This window comes from Carcharhinus amblyrhynchos, chromosome 21 (genome assembly GCF_965287045.1).
Source record: "Carcharhinus amblyrhynchos chromosome 21, sCarAmb.v2.hapA, whole genome shotgun sequence".
In the NCBI taxonomy this organism is placed as follows: Eukaryota; Metazoa; Chordata; class Chondrichthyes; order Carcharhiniformes; family Carcharhinidae; genus Carcharhinus; species Carcharhinus amblyrhynchos.
The window spans coordinates 33,610,272-33,629,057 of record NC_137344.1 but is presented as its reverse complement, the minus strand read 5'-3'; the positions used below and the strand labels follow the sequence as shown (position 1 = coordinate 33,629,057).

Here is an 18,786-nt window from a genome sequence, read left to right as displayed (position 1 = left end):
TAATGAGCCAAACCAAGATACTTTAGGATGAGCCCTCTGCTGGTCGATGGAGGCACTGACCTCCTCAGAAGACAAACATGGGACACAGTGGACAGAGTACCCTTCATCGTCCAGTACTTCCCCTGAGCAGAGAAGCTACGCATCGTTTCCAGCATCTTCAACATGTCCCCACACCCCCACTTTTTGCCTTCAAACAGTCGCACAACCTCAAACAGACCATTGTCTGCAGCAAACTGCCCAGCCTTCAGGAAAACAGTGACCACAACACCACACAACCCTGCCACAGCAACTCTGCAAGACATGCCAGATCATTGACATGGATGCCATCATCTCACGTGAGAACACCATCCACCAGGAACATGGCACGTACTCTTGCAACTCGGCCAATGTTGTCTACCTGATACGCTGCAGGAAAGGATGTCCCGAGGCATGGTACACTGGGTAGACCATGCAGATGCTACAACAATGGATGAATGAACACTGCTCAACAATCACCAGACAAGATTGTTCCTTCCTGTTGGCGAACACTTCAGCAGTCATGGGCAATTGGCCTCTGATCTTCAGGTAAACGTTCTCCAAGGCGGCCTTCACGACATACAAAAGCGCAGGGTCGCTGAGCAGAAACTAATAGCCAAATTCTGCACACATGAAGATGGCCTCAACTGGGATCTTGGGTTCATGTCACACTATCTGTAACACCCATGACCTGCCTGGGCTTGCAACATCTCACTTACTGTTCTGTCTGGAGACAATACACATCTCTTTAACCTATGCCTAATGCTATCTCCACTCACATTGTCTGCACCTTTTAAAACTTGACTAACTGTAAAGAATTGCATTCTAATCAGTATTCTGTAAACTGAGTGTGTGCCTTTATATGCACTGTTTGTAATCAGAACTTGCACTCACCTGACGAAGGGGCAAACCCCGAAAGCTGGTGGCTTTTACTACCAAATAAACCTGTTGGACTTTAACCTGATGTTGTAAGACTTCTTACTGTTTTTTCCCCAGTCCGATGCTGGCATCTCCACATCATGATTACATTTCCTTTGCCACAGTATTTGCATCCTTGCAAAGCATAGAACACATCCAGCTTCAACTCGCACCACTTTCTTTGTTACTGGACAGAGTGAGCACGTTAGCAGGATACCAATTACCACAGCTAAGGTCTTTGTCCTAATGAGCCGTGAGCTGTTAAGGCCCAAGTGTGAACACAGGAGCCATTCTCTCAGCAATAGTTTGGCTATTTCCTCAGTAATCTCAAAATGATTTGGAGGGTGAGAAGAGATATCTCCTGATGATCAGACTTAGTTGTACTCCTCTTCGGACCTTTCAGTTATTAGAGTATCACCAGAAAGCCTCTTATGTCACCCAATGTCCATGTTATCAGCATGCACATGTTGTCCCTCAACATCCCCCTGGCTTTCCAGCACCACCTCATTTTCATCTTCTGAGGTGGGCTCCTCACCCTCTGGCAGGGCCTCACCTCTCTGCGCGATCAGATTATGAAGGGCACAGCAAACTACAAGCATGCGGCAAATCCTCTCCAGTGTATGTTATAGAGAGCCACCTGAGCAGCCTAAGCATCTGAATTGCATCTGCAGAAGTTATTTGGTCTCCTCTATGAGGGAGTGAGTTGTGATGTAAGCAGCATTGCATGTTTCCTCATCTGGACTCTGAGGTAACACACTGGAGTGTTCAAGTGGTAGCTCTTATCCTACAGCAACTATCCTTTTGGCCCCTTGAAGATCCCAGGCACCTGGGAGTGACAGAGGATGTAGGAATCCTGGCAACTCCCAGGGAGCAAACACACATGTGCAGGATTTGCTTTCAGTGGTTACGCACCAACTGCGCATTGGTGACATGGAAGCCCTTCCGGTTGATGAACGTCAAAAGCTGCTGCCAGGCAGCTTGCACTGCCACATGGGCGCAGTCTATTGTACACTGGGAATCCTGAGATAGCTGTGTAGCCCGTGAATCTTTCAGCCTGGTTATCCTTGTCCAAAGCAAAGTTTAAATCATCATGGGCCCTTCTGCAAAGGGCATTGGTAACCTGAATACAGTGATGTTTTGCTAATTAAGAAATGCCACACAGATCTCCAGTTGATTCCTGGAAGGAGTCAGAGGCAAATACATTGAGTGCTGCCATCACCTTCAGGGCTGCTGCAAAGGGGAGCTTCCAAGCCCATGTGTCATCAGAGAAAATGCTGGAAACTCTCAGCAGGACTGGCAGCATCTATAAGGAGAGAAAATAGGTAATATTTCGTGTTCAGATGCTCCTTTGTCAAAGCTGAGCTGGATTTGACAAAGGGTCATCTGAACTCAAAACATCAGCTCTTTTCTCTCCTTTATAGATGCTGCCAGACCTGCTGAGATGTTCCAGCATTTTCTCTTTTGGTTTCAGATTCCAGCATTCACAGTAATTTGTTTTTATCCATGGGTCAATGTGGTCTCTCAGAGCATGTGGCATATTGGCGGACAAGATGTCTGGACAATCACAGCCTTACCCTGCTCTGCCTTTTGTATCGGTAGGGACATTTGACTCTTGGTGTGGCAGGTTGTCTGCACTGAATGGGTTTCTGTTCCATCAAGTGAGTAGGTGTCCTTGGAAGGAACCCCAGCATCTAGTTTAGCAGGGCTCCCACACATCAAGACAGAACTGATCTTCATTTTGACTTCGGCAAACTGTGTGTTGAGATAGTGGTCTTATGCTTGTAGTACAAGAAGGAGTTCAATATTCCTCTCACTGTCTGCGTACCTCCCATTTACCTGAAGCCTCCTGATTTGCAGGTAGAGATGGCACCTGTTATTCTCCAGTCTCCCCCACTAATACTGGATCCAGACGCTGTGGTGATGGATGCCCATGCCACATGTGGAGTTGTATACACCCTATCTGGAAGCCACTTGCATCCTAACCTACAGGATACTCGTTTCTACCACCACCATCCTTGCCAGATTCGCATACACTTCCACTATGTGTTCCCTATTTACAGGCTGCAGATATGCTCCTGTGACCATCACCATACCCTCTGTAGCACAATATAGAGCCTGCCACGCCCAGGGAAATTGACTGTATGACAGTGCTGCATACCAAAAGCTGTGCATTTTTCGTTTACAGCGTACAGTCTTGCCCCTCCCTTCATATGAGGCTCAGCATGCTGCCAGTGATTGCTCCTGCTGGATGCCCGCTGCTCTTCTGCACTGTCTTCTGACTGTGACTTCAAACTGAGGTCCACAAAGTCCCTGGACCGCCTATCATCTGTGACTGCTTTCCATTTCACAGCAGGAATGTCTGAATTCTGACTGCTGTCTGCCAGCTCCTGAACATAAATGGAGCCTTAGGATATTTCCCATTTCCAAAGAGGACTATGGACAACAGTAATTGCAGTCCTGATCAGTTGAGAATTTGTGCAAGCCATCCCTAATGTGCTACATGAACTGGCCTTCACCCCATAATCTACATTTGTGTGGATCCCCTTCCATTAATACATGTGCTATTGTTTAGACCCCTTGTTTGTCTGCATTTTAAAGAGCCTTGTCAACCCCTGCAGCCCCATTTGCACAGCCCTCCTTTCACATAGCCACCCACCTTGTTTTTGTCAGGCCACACAGGGTTAGGGTCAAGAGGTTATAGGAAGCAAGGTTTATTCTCAACTACTTCAGTACATCCAATAGCAGGTTGTCAGCATAAAGCAATCAGGTCTCAGCAACTAATTGCTAGGACATTGGTGCCTCGGATTGACTAGGTATTTTGTACACACAGGACATTGATCACCTAGAAGTGATTGGAACTGGGCGCCCCTTCAGTTCGAAGTCAGTGGAACGTTTCCCTCTGGTGGAGACGCACACTCCAACACAGGGTAAAGAGAACATGTAAGCATCATTGTGCATCAGGGAACTTTCACAGTATAATGGATTGCTGCATTCGGCAGAATGGTTTGCAGTCTATATATATCCTTTGAATAAAAACTGAGTTTCTGTTATCAATTCGTACTTGGTAATCCTAGGCACTGCTCATACAGAAAATGAAAATGATTATATTTGTAATCTCTATATCTCGCTAACTGTTCTCACACCATCTTTCTGACACGTTCCTACTTTCTGGACTTGAATCTAAGCAATTTTGTGTTTAAATAATTTGTCTGTCTTTTGCGAATGATCATATTCTAATGTAAGCCAGCCATGTGCAATTTTTCTATTTCTTTTTGTCGTCTCCTCCATCTCTTTTAATTCTTGCTTCCTTTCTTACATCCATCTAACCAATAATTCGATCTCAGTTATAAAGATTCACCAAGTAGGTCTTATGAGGAAAGGTTGAGGGAGCTGGGTCTTTTCTCTTTAGAGCAGAGGAGGATGAGAGGCTAGAGGTTTATAAGATGATGAAGGGGATAGATAGAGTGGACGTGCAGAGACTATTTCCTCAGGTGGATGTAGCTGTTACTAGGGGGCATAACTGTAAGGTTCATGGTGGGAGATATAGGAATGATGTCCGAGGTAGGTTCTTTACTCAGAAAGTGGTTGGGATGTGGAATGCACTGCCTGCTGTGATAGTGGAGTCAGACACCTTAGGAACTTTCAAGCGATTATTGGATAGGGGCATGGAGTACACCTGAATGATAGGGAGTGGGATAGCTTGATCTTGGGTTTGGACATAGCTTGGCACAACAGCGAGGGCCAAAGGGCCTATACTGTGCTGTACTGTTTTACGTTCTCTGTTTACTTGACTGGCTTACTTTGTTATTTTCTTTCTAAGTCCCTTTTCTCCAGATAGTGATCAGATTGAACGGCAGGAAGAATGATTGATTAATGAGTGAGGGTGTGATTGATGGAAATGTGGAGGAATTTCTTCCCTCCCAGTGTATTTAATCTCCTTTCCCAAAGTGAAATGGAAGGTTGTGTCATTGAATCGATCAAGACTGATAAAGATTGTTGGCCTACAAGGAAGATGAGAGCTAAAGGGAACAGGCAAGACAGCCACAATCAGATTAGCCATGATCACACTGAATGACAACAAATGCCCTAATAACTGAGTGACCTACTCCTGCTCCTCTTTCTTATGTTTGTATGTTGACTAGTGTGTGATTGGGATGAGGGATCGATGGGGTGACGGAAGGGAGCAATCAATGGGGCAATGGAGGGGAGAGATCGAAGGGCAACGGAAGGGAGGGATCTGTGGAAGATTGAAGTTGATGACATGATCTGTTAATCTCTGTGTTACAGTAATTGGTCACTTTTCCTTGACCTTTTTCAGTGATCTGCTGAACAGTTATCCTGATGTGATTGAAGAACCCATCATTGGTCCATCCATTATGTTTGCTGGACAGCCGGCCCGTTGGTTGAATGACACCTGTTCACATAAGGTACAACAGCTCCATTCTGTGCAACGGGACATTTTAGACATGGATTCTTGCTGCTCCCATAGTTCAGGCATTGTTTCTTTTATCTCTTGCAAATGTTTCAAATCCAGCCTAGACTAATAGGATTAATATGCAGAATTTGGAATGAAATTATCTATTTAATATAGGACCAATAGTGGATACTGTGCATTAGACTGTGGTATTCTATTCAGGTTCATGTACACTATCCTATGATTTATCACCCTGGCAGTTGTTGATGGAAAGGATCTCTGTGTCTAAACTTTGCCATAACTGCCTTGGGAATGTTTTGAGGAAATTTTACTTTGTATTCCACACATATGGTACCATTGCTTAGAGCTTTTGGTGAAACTATTTGGAGGGACATTAATCCTATGTCTCTGTTCTGGGTATGGTTGATGGAAAACTGAAGATGGAGCTTTACATTGTACTGCTGTGCTTTACCTGCCCTGGGAGTGTTTGATTAGGACACTGTAGAGTGATTGTCACCATATCTCACTCTGTGCTGTACTTGCCCTGGTGTGTTTGATGGTTACAGTGTAGAGGAATCTTTACTTTGTATTTAATCCTGTGCTGTATCTGCCCTATGAATGTTTGATTTGGATTTTTTAAAAGATTTATTCCCTCCTCAAAGTTACAAAGAAAGAACAAAGAATAGTACAGCACAGGAACAGAATTTTGGCCCACCAAGTCTGTGCCGACATAGATGCCTTTCTAATCTAATTTTTTTTGCCTCTATGTGGTCCATACCCCTTTATTCCCTGCCTATTCATGTATCTATCCAGATGCCTCTTGAGCTTTGTTATAGAATCTGCTTCCACCACCACCCCTGGCAGTGCGCCCCAGACATTTACCATCTTCTGAGTGAAAAACTTGCCCCTTACATCTCTTAAACTTTAGCCTGCCAGAATCTTGTAAATCTCTAGCAGTCCCTCCCTCATCCTCCAAAGCTCCAATGAAAACAATCCAACAATTCAACCTTTCTTCATAGTCCATATCCTCTGAATCAGGCGACATCCTGGTCAATCTCTTCTGCACCCTTTCCAATGCATCAACATTCTTCCAGTAGTGTGGCGACCAAAATTGTACAATATCCCAAATGCAGCCTAACTAGAGTCTTATACAATTACAACATGATTTTCCAATACCTATACTCAATGCTCCAACTGAAGGCCAGCATGCCATATGCCTTCTTGACCACCTTATCCATCTGAGTTGCCACTTTCAGGGAACTGTGGATCCTATATCCCTCTGTATGCTAATATTTCTCAGGGTTCTACCATTTACTATGTACTTTCCTTCTGCAGTAAACCTTCCAAATCGCATCACCTCACATTTGTCCAGTTCACAAAGCCAACCTGACTTCAGGCTTGATTCTACACTTGATAGTGTAGAGGAAGATTTACGTTGTGTCTGCCCTGGGAATGTTTAATGGGACAGTGTAAACAACTTTATTAGAACATAGAACAGTACAGTACAGGCCCTTCGGCCCTCATTGTTGTGCCAAGCTATGTCCAAACCCAAGGTCAAGCTATCCCACTCCCTATCGTTCTGGTGTGCTCCATGTGCTATCCAATAACCGCTTGAATGTTCCTAAAGTGTCCGACTCCACTATCACAGCAGGCAGTGCATTCCACATCCCAACCACCCTCTGAGTAAAGAATCTACCTCAGACATCCCTCCTATATCTCTCACTATGAACCTTAAAGTTATGCCTCCTAGTAACAGCTACATCCACCCGAGGAAATAGTCTCTGCATGTCCACTCTATCTATCCCCTTCATCATCTTATAAACCTCTATTAAGTTGCCTCTCATCCTCCTCCGCTCTAAAGAGAAAAGCCCCAGTTCCCACAACCTTTCCTCATAAAACTACCCTCCAAACCAGTCAGCATCCTGGTAAATCTCCTCTGCACTGTCTCCAATGCTTCCACATCCTTCTTACAGTGAAGTGACCAGAATTGCACACAATATTCCAAATGTGGTCTCACTAAGGTCCTGCATTGTTGCAGCATAACCCCATGGTTCTTAACCTCAAACCCCTTGTTAATAAACGCTAACACACTGTAAACCTTCTTCACAACTCTAGCCACTTGAGTGGCAACCTTCAGAGATCTGTGGATGTGAACTCCAAGATCTCTCTGTTCCTCATATTCCTCAGAATTTTGTAACCTGCATTCAAGTTTGTCGCACCAAAATGAATCACCTCGCATTTATCAGGGTTAAACTCCCGTCTGCCACTTTTCTGCCTAGTTCCACATCTCTTTGCAAAGATGTCTCTTTGCAGCCTACAAGAGCTCTCCATCTCATCCTGCATTCAAGTTTGCCGCCAATCTTGGTGTCATCAGCAAATTTACTAACCCACCCTTTAGTCCCATCTTCCAAGTCATTGATAAAAATCACAAAAAGCAAAGGACGCAGCATTGATCGCTGTGGTACACCATTAGTAACTGGCCTCCAGTCTGAAAATTTTCCCTCCACCACCATCCTCTGTCATCTATGAGACAACCAATTACTTATCCAATCGGCGAAATTTTCTTCTATCCCACACCTTCTTACTTTTCTCATGAGCCTACCATGGGCAACCTTATCGGACGCCTTACTAAAATCCATGTGTATGACATCAACTGCTCTATCTTCGTCTACACACTTAGTTACCTCCTCACAAAATTCAATCAAATTTGTGAGGCAGGACTTATCCCTCACGAAACTGTGCTGACTATCCCGGATTAAGCTGCATCTTTCCAAATGGTCATAAGTCCTATCCCTCAGGACTCTTTCCATTAACTTACTGACCACCGAAGTAAGACTAACTGGCCTATAATTACCAGGATCATTCCTATTTCCTTTCTTGAAGAGAGGAGCAACATTTGCCCCTTTTCAGTCCTCTGGCACAATCCCCATGGTAAAAAGTCTGACAACACCAGGTTTTAGTCCAACAACCTGGTGTTGTGAGACTTTTTACTGTGTTTACGCCAGTCCAACGCCGGCATACCCACATCACAATCCCCATGGACAGTGAGGACCCAAAGATCAAAGCTAAAGGCTCCGCAATCTCATCTCTTGCCTCCCAAACTATCCTAGGATGTATCCCATGTGGCACAGGGGACTTAATGACCCTCAGGTTTTTCAAAATTGCTAATAAATCTTCCCTCAGAACATCTACCTTGTCCATCCTATCAGCCTGTGTCACACTCTCATCCTCAAAAACATGGCCGCTCTCAATGAATATTGAAGAAAAGTATTCATTCAACATCTCACCTATCTCTTCTGACTCCGTGCACATGTTCCCATTACTATCCTTGACTGGCCCTAACCTCACCCTGGTCATTCTTTTATTTCTCACATAAGAGTAAAAAGCCTTTGTGTTTTCCTTTATCTGACCTGCCAAGGCTTCTCATGGGAAGAGTGTCGAGGGGATTTTACTCTGTTTCTAACCCTGTGCTGTACCTGTCCTGAGAGCGTTTGATGGGAACAGTATAGAGGGAGGTTTGTTCTGTATTGAAGCCTGTGCTATGCCTGTCCTGGGAGTGTTTGTTGGGGAGATCTAATGGTTGAAATGAAAAATGTTTCATTCCCTAACATTGATATCCCTTAACTTGAGCTTAAAGTCTTAAAGAAATGTAGTTCGATCATTGTAATCTGTGCCTCAATTGTGAAATCTTCCTCATGTTTTCAGCATATTAGAACAATGGACATTCCCTTGAAAGCACTGGATATTCCCATGTCCCAGTGAAGTGTTGTGTATCAGCAAAGCTCTTGGAATGTCTGAAAATGAAATATGTAACCCCCAACTTCCTTCCGGACTTGCGCTGTAAACTTAGTTACTCTGAGTTCCATTTCAGTAGTTTGTCAGGTAAATGCACTGCCTGCTGTAGCATTGAGGTGGGTTTCTGTTTCATTACTTGGAGCTGATGTGTTCTTCATTGCTATCCAGGGATGGCTGGGTACATTGTCATTGAATCATGCAGAATAGAAGGATGTCATTCAGCCCATTGTTCCTGTGCTGGATCTCTGAAAGAGCTATCCAATCAGTGCCGCTTCCTTTCCCCATAGCCTTGGACGTTTTTCCTTTTCAAGTATTTATCTGATTCTCTTTTGAAAGTTTATTCTTTTTATTCATATATGGAATGCAAGTGTCACTGACGACATCCAGCATTTCTTTCCCATTCCAAATTGCCCTTGAGAAGGTAGTGGCGAAACACATTCTTGAAATGTCACTGTCCATGTGGCTTTGATGCACCTAGAGTGATGTTATTGAAGGCATTCCACGATATAGTTCTGGATGGCAATTAGCAACATGGACCTTCTCTAATGCTTTCTCTCTCTCTCTCTCTCTCTCTCTCTCTCGCTCAGGAGCTAGAGATCATTTGGAGAGTTGCTACTGCCTCAGATGAGATCAACTAGCTTGGCACACACCAGGGAATGATTCTCAGGTGTTAGGAGAGTGGTAAATCGTTAAAATTTCCTGCTCCTACTTGACATTTGTGGAACATATATTATGTGAATTTTGGCTCATCAACCATAATGTCCTCCCGGCATTGTAGCATAACCTGTTGACACTCTCAGTTCATATGTCTACAATGACTAACTTGGTAAGATGCCTGTACTAGAGGGCACTTGGCATTTCTGGAAGGCTTCCATGCAGCCTTCCAGTATCTTTAGGAACATGAAAGGGTGAAAGAAAAGGAGAGTTCAGTGAAAGAAGCATGATCTAGTGCTCAGTGATATTTTACTTGTATCACACAGATTTTGCATGCTGATATCACTCATTCCTATTCTGTCATTTCCCATTGCTCTCCAGAACAAGGTTGCTATGATTGTTCGGCTCACATTCGAAGCAATGGCAGGTGACAGGGCCATCTCCTGTTTAGAGGTAATAAATGATGGAACCACAGTCATTTACTACAAGTGGAAACGTCTCCCTGAACCCGAACATTGTATAATAAAACGATTTGACCGTTGGATGCAAAGATTCTACTTCAACATCAACTCAGGTATACATCACTGATGGGAATAGTTGATTGGCCCCTAACAGGGACTACACAGTATGACAGAATATCATTAAGAAATCATGGGACTTGTAGGAAAGATATTGTAATAATCATGGATGACTTTAATCTTCACATCAATTGAATAAATCACATGTTTTTTGGCCAATTTGGAGGGGGGTGGAGGATGTTGGGGAAGGTAGGGCAGGCACTCTGTAACATGTAACAGTGTCTCCAAAGCTCAAAAGACAGCACCTCTACTCCTGGGAATCGAGACACGCTTGGGAATCAGAGACACATTAGCTGTGGGATGCAATTAAAAGTTTATTGTGTGCTTAACATTATTGATTAATAAACCCTGACAACAGGTGACCTTCACCCGTGCCCTCTTGGTGAACTACAACTTTCTTTGTGTGGTCTACTGCTTCTTCTAGGTGCTACCCCAGGATGGACATCAGAGGTGAAGGTGTCCAGCTGTGATGCACGCCGTGTTGCCTGTGATGTCCTTGGCAGATGTCCTCTGGGTGGTCAGGACCTGGAGGGCCCTGGCTGATTTGCAGATGGCACTGTTTCGGTGCCATCCTGTTCATCTTGCCAGCCTAGAGCTGCCTTGATGTGAGGAAGGGGTGAATTGGAAAGTCTTGGGGCATCTGGATCTTCTGGGTGGAAGTCCCCAACATGGGCTCAAGCCCTTCCTCCACCCTTGGGGTGCCCAGAGGTCCCAAGGACACTCCATGAGATGCCAGGGTAGCTGGACTGAGCTCCAGAAGCTCCAGCATCACCTGGCTCTGCAAATCCTGGAGGCCTAGATGCATCTGCCCCATGATCTGTGATCCTGCAGTCCTGGCCCTCTGAGAATGGGCCAAGCTCTGGAGCCATAGAACCATAGAAAATTACAGTTCAGAAACAGGCCTTTTGGCCCTTCTTGTCTGTGCCGAACCATTTTTTGCCTAGTCCCACTGACCTGCACTTGGACCATATCCCTCCACACCCCTCTCATCCATAAACCCGTCCAAGTTTTTCTTAAATGTTAAATGTTACCACTTTATCTGGCAGCTCATTCCACACTCCCACCACTGTCTGCATGAAGAAGCCTCCCTAATATTCCCTTTAAACTTTTCCCCTTTCACCCTTAACCCATGCCCTCTGTTTTTTTTCTCCCCTAGCCTCAGTGGAAAAAGCCTGTTTGCGTTCACTCTATCTATATCCGTCAAAATCTTATACACCTCTATCAAATCTCCCCTCATTCTTCTACACTCCAGGAAATAAAGTCCTAACCTATTCAATCTCTGTCTCTAACTCAGCTTCTCAAGTCCTGGCAACATCCTCATGAACCTTCTCTGCACTCTTTCAACCTTATTTACATCCTTCCTGTAACTAGGTGACCAAAACTGTACACAATACTCTAAATTCGGCCTCACCAATGCCTTATATAACCTTACCATAACACTCCAACTTTTATACTCGATACTCCGATTTATAAAGGCCAATGTAGCAAAAGCACTCTTTACAACCCTATCCACCTGTTATGTCACTTTTAGGGAATTCTGTACCGGTATTCCCAGATCCCTCTGTTCAACTGCACTCTTCAGAGTCCTATCATTTACCCTGTACGTTCTACTTTGGTTTGTCCTTCCAGAGTGCAATACCTCACGCTTGTCTGCGTTAACTTCCATTTGCCATTTTTCTAGTTGGTCCAAATCCCTCTGCAAGCTTTGAAAACCTTCCTGACTGTCCACTACACCTCCAATCTTTGTATCATCAGCAAATTTGCTGATCCAATTTACCACATTATCATCCAGATCATTGATATAGATGACAAACAACAACGGACCCAACACCGATCCCTGTGGCACACCACTAGTCACAGGCCTCCACTCAGAGAAGCAATCCTCCACAATCACTTTCTGGCTTCTTCCATTGAGTCAGTGTCTAATCCAATTTACTACCTCCCCATGTATACCTAGCAACTGAACCTTCCTAGCTAACCTCCCATGAGAGACCTTGTCAAAGGTCTTGCTGAAAGCCAGGTAGAAATCCAGGTAGAAATCCCCTCAGCAGTAACTCTGAGCCTGGGCTTAAGTTGTTTGGGTCACAGCCACAGCCTGCCATGTTTCCAGAATGCCAGTGAGAGTCTCAGCCATGACCAGCAGTGTCTCCCACAAATCCTCGACACCCATGGCCATGGAACACTATGCCTCCTGGACATTGGCAACACAGATGCCCATGGCCTGTTGTGTCTCCAGGATGGCCTAGACCCTGTCATCCATGAGGTCAGACTCTTGAGCCAGACTTCCTATTGCGGTCGCCACCTTTGTAGTGTTGGCCCAGTTCACAAGCTCTGTCGGCACCACCTCCTGCAACGGCACTCTGTTGGACTCCCCTAAACAGCCTTGCAGTCGTAGCATGGTTGCTGACAGCCCTTCCACAATTCCCTGGGTTTGCTGATGCATCCCCACCAGCCTTGGGAAGAACACGCATCAAGGCCCGGCATCTGGCTTGGGGACAGCTGAATCCTGGCCTCCGGCAGACCTCCGTGTGACTGAGCCCTTGGATGTGCCCGCCTCCACCCAATTGCATCAGTGTCTGTGATGTCTTATAAGTTCGGGACCCAGAAGCCTCAGTGTTAAAGGTACCCACCGTGGTGATAGTCTGTGTTGGTGGGTTGTGTGATACATGATGGTGCTGCTTCAGTGGTGCTGCCCTCAGAAACTTCCTCATTGTCTCCCTCCGAGGTGTCATCCAGTGGGTCGTGGACAGTTTGCTCCAGAACAGCAGGGCTGGCACCAACACCAGAAGGGCTGGGTTCCTCTGGCTCCAGAACTACAATAAAGGAAGAAGGAAGGGAAGTATTCTATGCAGCATCGCACTTTGAGGAGGATCTAGGTTGATGATACACTTCTGCTCACTTGCATGCTGGACGTCAACCTGGCTGTCCGTGACAATTCGGGATGCCCCATCACCCCCTGCCAGCTCCATGGCACACTCTTCGATGCTGGTCAGCTGCTACAGGTCAGGCACACCACCACCTGTCTTTGTAGTCACATGTGGGTTGTGAATGTTCTTCTCGTATGGGAACATAAGGTAGGTAGCAAGCATTAATACGTTGCAGTGCATGGTATGCAATGCTGACTGTGTCTAAGGCATTGCGCTGGCAGTTTTGGGAAAAGCAGTCACCACTGAAGGGTGCTTGTTGGGGGATGAGTGGTTAGATTCTGTTTCTGGGGGGAAGGATAATTTGTTGCATGCCCTTCAGGTGCCGAAGTATGGTTTGAGATCCGTGCCAAGCATGTGCAGGGTTCCAACTGAGAAGCTCACTCACCCTTGCTGCTCAAAGAAGGTCATACTTTTTTTGTGATACTGCCTGCCAGAGTGCGGTGTCAGACTCCTAGCATTCACCGCTTCTACCACCTCCTCTCTCAATGCCATGGCAGATGCGCCCCTTGGATGAGGGCCCTGGCCAGGGAAAATCCACTCACGTCTCTCCTCACGGCATTTAGCAGGCCTCTGTGAATCTGGATGCTGGTTTGCATGCAGACACCTTTTGTGGCATGACTGACTAAGTGTCCATTTCTGCAGCTTATATCCAGCTTTGGCTTATTAGGGGAGTGCAGGTGCAGTGAGTGTGGCCAGTTAAAGGCCCGTTGGCAACAAAATACTTGCAAGAGATTTTGAAGGCTGCTTTCAATTGAGTGTCATGCATTCCTCAGGGTGCTGATTGGTTGCCGTTCAATAGGCTGCTATGTCCAGATGTGGTGGGGGGGGTACAATACTCAGGGCTCCTAACCAATGAGCTGCTGTCTCCAGGGGGAAGGAGGAGGAGGGGGTAGTGGTGGTGGTGGTTCAATATTCAAGGCTCCCATTCAAGAGAGGGAATGATCACAAGCTGGGGTTGTGCATGTCAGCACAACGCAAGTTCTCTGCAGAGCAGCAGTGAGATTAGTATGTTCAAGGGATGGAGGGATGGGGTATTTGAATTATCCAGATGCATGGGGTGAGCGGGCAGCCATGTCTGTGTGTGGGGAAGGGGGGGTGGCAGCAATGTCTGTGAGGGGGGAGGGTTTGTGGGGTCAGCGATGGTTGTAGGGGCCAGCAATGAACATAAGAACATAAGAAATAGGAGCAGGAGTAGGCCATCTAGCCCTTCAAGCCTGCCCCGCCATTCAATAAGATCATGGCTGATCTGAAGTGGCTCAGTTCCACTTTCCCCCCATAACCCTTAATTCCCTTGCCTACCAAAAACCTATCTACCCGTGACTTAAATATATTTAGCGAGGTAGCCTCCACCACTTCAACGGGCAGAGAATTCCAGAGATTCACCACCCTTTGAGTGAAGAAGTTCCTCTTCAACTCCATTCTAAACTGCCCCCCACTTACCTTGAGGCTGTGCCCTCTAGTCCTGCTGTCCTTTCTGAGCGGGAAGAATCTCTCTACCTCTACCCTATCCATCCCCTTCATTATCTTATACGTCTCTATAAGATCCCCCCTCATCCTTCTAAACTCCAACGAGTACAGACCCAGTCTATTTAGTCTCTCTTCATAGTCCAACCCCCTCATCTCCGGTATCAGCCTAGTGAACCTCCTCTGCACTCCCTCCAAGGCCAAAATATCCTTGCGCAAGTGCAGCAACCAAAATTGTGGGTGTTGGATGACAGTGATCTGGATGCTGGGAGGTCTTTTCAGCAAGCTCCCAGAGATGTGCACATGCGTGGGTTCCTGCTCATCCTGCCGATTTCAGGTTCTTTGGCTTGAACAGACCCCGCTCCCTGAGCTTTTAAAAATATTCACGATTGTGACCTCTGCATTGCACAGAATAGAGAGATTCAGGTCTGAAGTTGCAGTGAGAAAACAGTTGTGATCTAGACCAATTTTCTCGCCAATTCAGTACGATTGGGAGAATCACCCGCTTTGATTTCAATGTTGGTTCTATAATTATGCAACTAGTCCTAATGTCCAATTTATACCCTTTAATTTCATTTTACAGCATACTTGCGATACATTTCTAATATTGCTTACTTTATTCTTTGATAGTGGTGCAATGTTCATGTCACTGGACTAGTAATCCAGAGGCCTAGGCTAATGCACTGAGAACGTGGCAGATGGTGGCATTTAAATAAATTATTAAAGCTACAATCGAAAGCTGGTTTCAGTGGTGGTAGCCATAAAGTTTTCATCAATTGTAGTAAAATCTGGTTCACTAATGTCCTTTAGGGAAGAAAATCTGCCATCCTTAGCTGGTCTGGCCTCCATGTGACTCCAGATCCACAGCAAAGTGGCTGACTTTTAACTCTGAAGTGTCCAAGCTGGAGCAGTTATTTAAACGCACTCAGTTCACTGACAATTAGGAAAGGACAACAAACGCTGTCCAGTGCCACCCACATCCCAAAGAATAATTTTTGATTTGGTAATTCTAAATGCTAAACCTTCCAAATTTAGTACAATTGGGTTCCACTGTATTTGTAGTTCCCCAAGTATTTAATTCATAAAGAGCAGACACTCCACAATTAGTTCTTTGAAATTAAGTTTAAAGTTTAAAATTTGAACAAAAATCAATTTCAATCATACATCCTAAGAATTAAGTGTTTTCAATTTCCTGTTCAATTAAAAATTTGATACAATAATTACGTCAGCACTCCAGTGAAACTGAATTGCATTGTGTAAAACGCAGTGCAATAATTCAACTAATTAGTAGTTGGGCTGAGGTTGCTAATTAAAAGAACGTTAAACAGGCTAATGTTTTCAGTGATCAGCATTTCCAAAACAACATCATTGCCACTGAGAGATGCCATTTCTTTCCAAGCAACATCCTGATAACAAGAAAACAAAACCAGGCTGTGTTTTTTTTTCACAGATCAACGTCTAACCAAAGTATCTTATGAAATAATTCATAGAGACAGTACCTGTTGGCTTGATTTACATTTTAATTAATTAGCTATGATACCATTAGTTAAATATCTTAATAACTTTCTAATCCCCAGGTCACACATTCTGAAAACTGACCAGAAAGAGCAGTTGACAATGGACTCCAATGCTCACATAAGGGCCAACTAGTAAGAAATGTTAAGTGTAGCCTGATGTGGAATAGGGATGATCTGTCTCTTGGAAAGCCAGACACCTCGCCTCTGCTTGGTGCTATGCCTAGTAACTCAACCAGAAGTAGCAAACCCCAATCCATCCTCTTAGGAAAATGCAAGTCAGATTGTAGTAAATGGGAATGTATTTTAATAATTGAGAGGGAAGACAGAGCAAAATTTGATATATTTCAAGGGACCTGTTGTACAAAGCCAGCTTCTAAGTTTTCAAAGTTTATTTATTAGTGTCACATGTAGGCTTACATTAACACTACAATGAGGTTGCTGTGAAAATCCCCTAGTAGCCATACTCCAGTGCCTTATTGTGTACACTGAGGGAGAATATTGCACGGCTATTGCACCTAACAAGCATTTCTTTGGACTTTGGATGAAGGCTGAAGCACCCGGAGGAACCCTACATGTTGAGAACGTGCAGATTCTGTACAGACAAAGACCCAAGCCGGGAATCAAACACGAGTCCCTGCCACTGTCTACAGCAATGCTAACCACCCATGCCATCATGCCACCCTTGAAGAGCTTCATATCTCAGTACAAAATGCATGGTGATATAAGACAGTTTAAAATGGAGTCTTCAGTCTCTGAAAAATAAGTACAGATTTTCAGTATGCTGCACTCCAAAGTTATGCAACAAAAAATATTGTCCCAACAATACATATTGCATTTTACCTTGGTGTAAAGTCCTTGTGCCACTTCCACATTGCAGGAGGTGGGGATATACTCCATGACAATGAACACTGGCACTTCCTTTGAACTTTACCATTCTTTGCATTGATCATTTTGGTGCTTCATCGTCAGATGGGGATGAAGATCCAGATTCTGAAGAAGTCTGCTGGTATCTTAGTAATGATTTGTTTGGAAACTGAAGTTCATACAAGAACAAATTCACAGTAGAAAGAATAATGCAAACTCGTGCAATCCGTCCATGAACTTATGCACACAACATTTTAAATTTGTTTTAGTCCAAAGATAACTGACAAAAAATCCCCAATAGCTACAAATGTGGGTTTTTAACTGATGAGTCATATCCCAATAACTGCAACTGACATATGCAGGAAAGATTATTACAAATTTAAATGATAAGGTAAAGCAGCGACAGAAAAGTAAATTAAGTAAATCATCAGCTCTGGATCCTACCACCTCTGGCCCGTCCCTTGCCCCATGGGCTGAAGATCTGCAGTTCAAGAATTTGTTTGTTCGGTCACATGAAGAACTGAAGTCACTATGACAGAAACTCACAAGCCTGAGTAGACATCATCCTTAAACTGAAGGACAAACAATGTTGATTATAAACTTTGGAAAGGACTGAGAAAACGATCCATGTCAGCAATTCTGTAGAAGTTCAAGAAACTTCTTTAATCAGAATCAGCTTTGGTTTAGAACTGAGGAAAAAAGACGTTGCTAATAAAAAGTTTCTAATTATCAATTTTATTTTACTTGGCTTCACACAATACTGAATTCTGCTATATCTGCCAGACTACAGGAGAGTTTGCGCCTTTTAAATGGGATTCATTTGTCAGTGTGGAGTCTAACTTGAGGTCCACATGTGCAAAGGTTTGATTATTTCTGTGTTTTCCTCTCTTCCTAGGTGTCCATTCTTCCTGGAGAAACTGTGAACGTAGCATTCACCTTTAAGTCACCAAATGCAGGGATCTTCACTGAGTCCTGGGAGTTTTGCACCCACCCAGTAGTGTTAGCAGGAGCTTCGCTGCAGGTTGCACTGTGGGGGGTGGCTCTGTTTGAAGACAAGAATGAAAGTGCAAGACAACAGCTGCAGGTTAGTGACATACACTGGAAATTAATCTGGTGGCATTTGATCAAATAGTTTTCGTAATGACCTCAGGGTGTCGCAAAGCTTCGCAGCTAGTGAAATATTTTTGAATTGCAGTCACAGGTTTATTGGAGAATCACTGGGTAACTTCACAAACCAGAAATTTGCTCAGTCAAGAAGAAAACAATGTGAAAGACTCTATGACTAGCAGAGTTTAAGTGTTTTCCATCTTTGCTTTTCCTGCCTGACTTGATTTATCCTCCAAAGATTTCCTTAGCGCTCTGATTTGTGAATTCTTATGAACTCTTTAACCACTAAAATGAATTTTATATGATATTTCTGATTAAGAATGACTTGCATTTTTCATTAAATGTTTGAAGTAGAGAATAACTGTACTGGATGCTGTTGACCAGAAACAATACTATATAAGGCCACTGAATAAGAGAGAAAAGTAATCCTATGATACTCTAAACTGGAACAGTAACTACGGTAGGACTTGGCTTGGAAATTCTAAACCAATTAAAGTTCTAAGGTATTCCCATGCATCTGCTGCCCTTAATAT

At 44.3% G+C, this 18,786-nt stretch overlaps 1 protein-coding gene across 1 annotated transcript in view; it reads left to right on the top strand.

Annotated features, from left to right (window-relative positions):
* Nucleotides 1–18,786, top strand: part of mycbpap (mycbp associated protein) — an 81,570-nt gene that overhangs the window by 26,867 nt on the left and 35,917 nt on the right. The window contains exons 9-13 of the mRNA XM_080208995.1: nt 3,764–3,873; nt 5,252–5,360; nt 10,178–10,370; nt 10,878–10,879; nt 18,042–18,230. Coding sequence (XP_080065121.1) covers nt 3,764–3,873; nt 5,252–5,360; nt 10,178–10,370; nt 10,878–10,879; nt 18,042–18,230 — 603 coding nt within the window. The remainder of the gene's footprint in view (nt 1–3,763; nt 3,874–5,251; nt 5,361–10,177; nt 10,371–10,877; nt 10,880–18,041; nt 18,231–18,786) is intronic.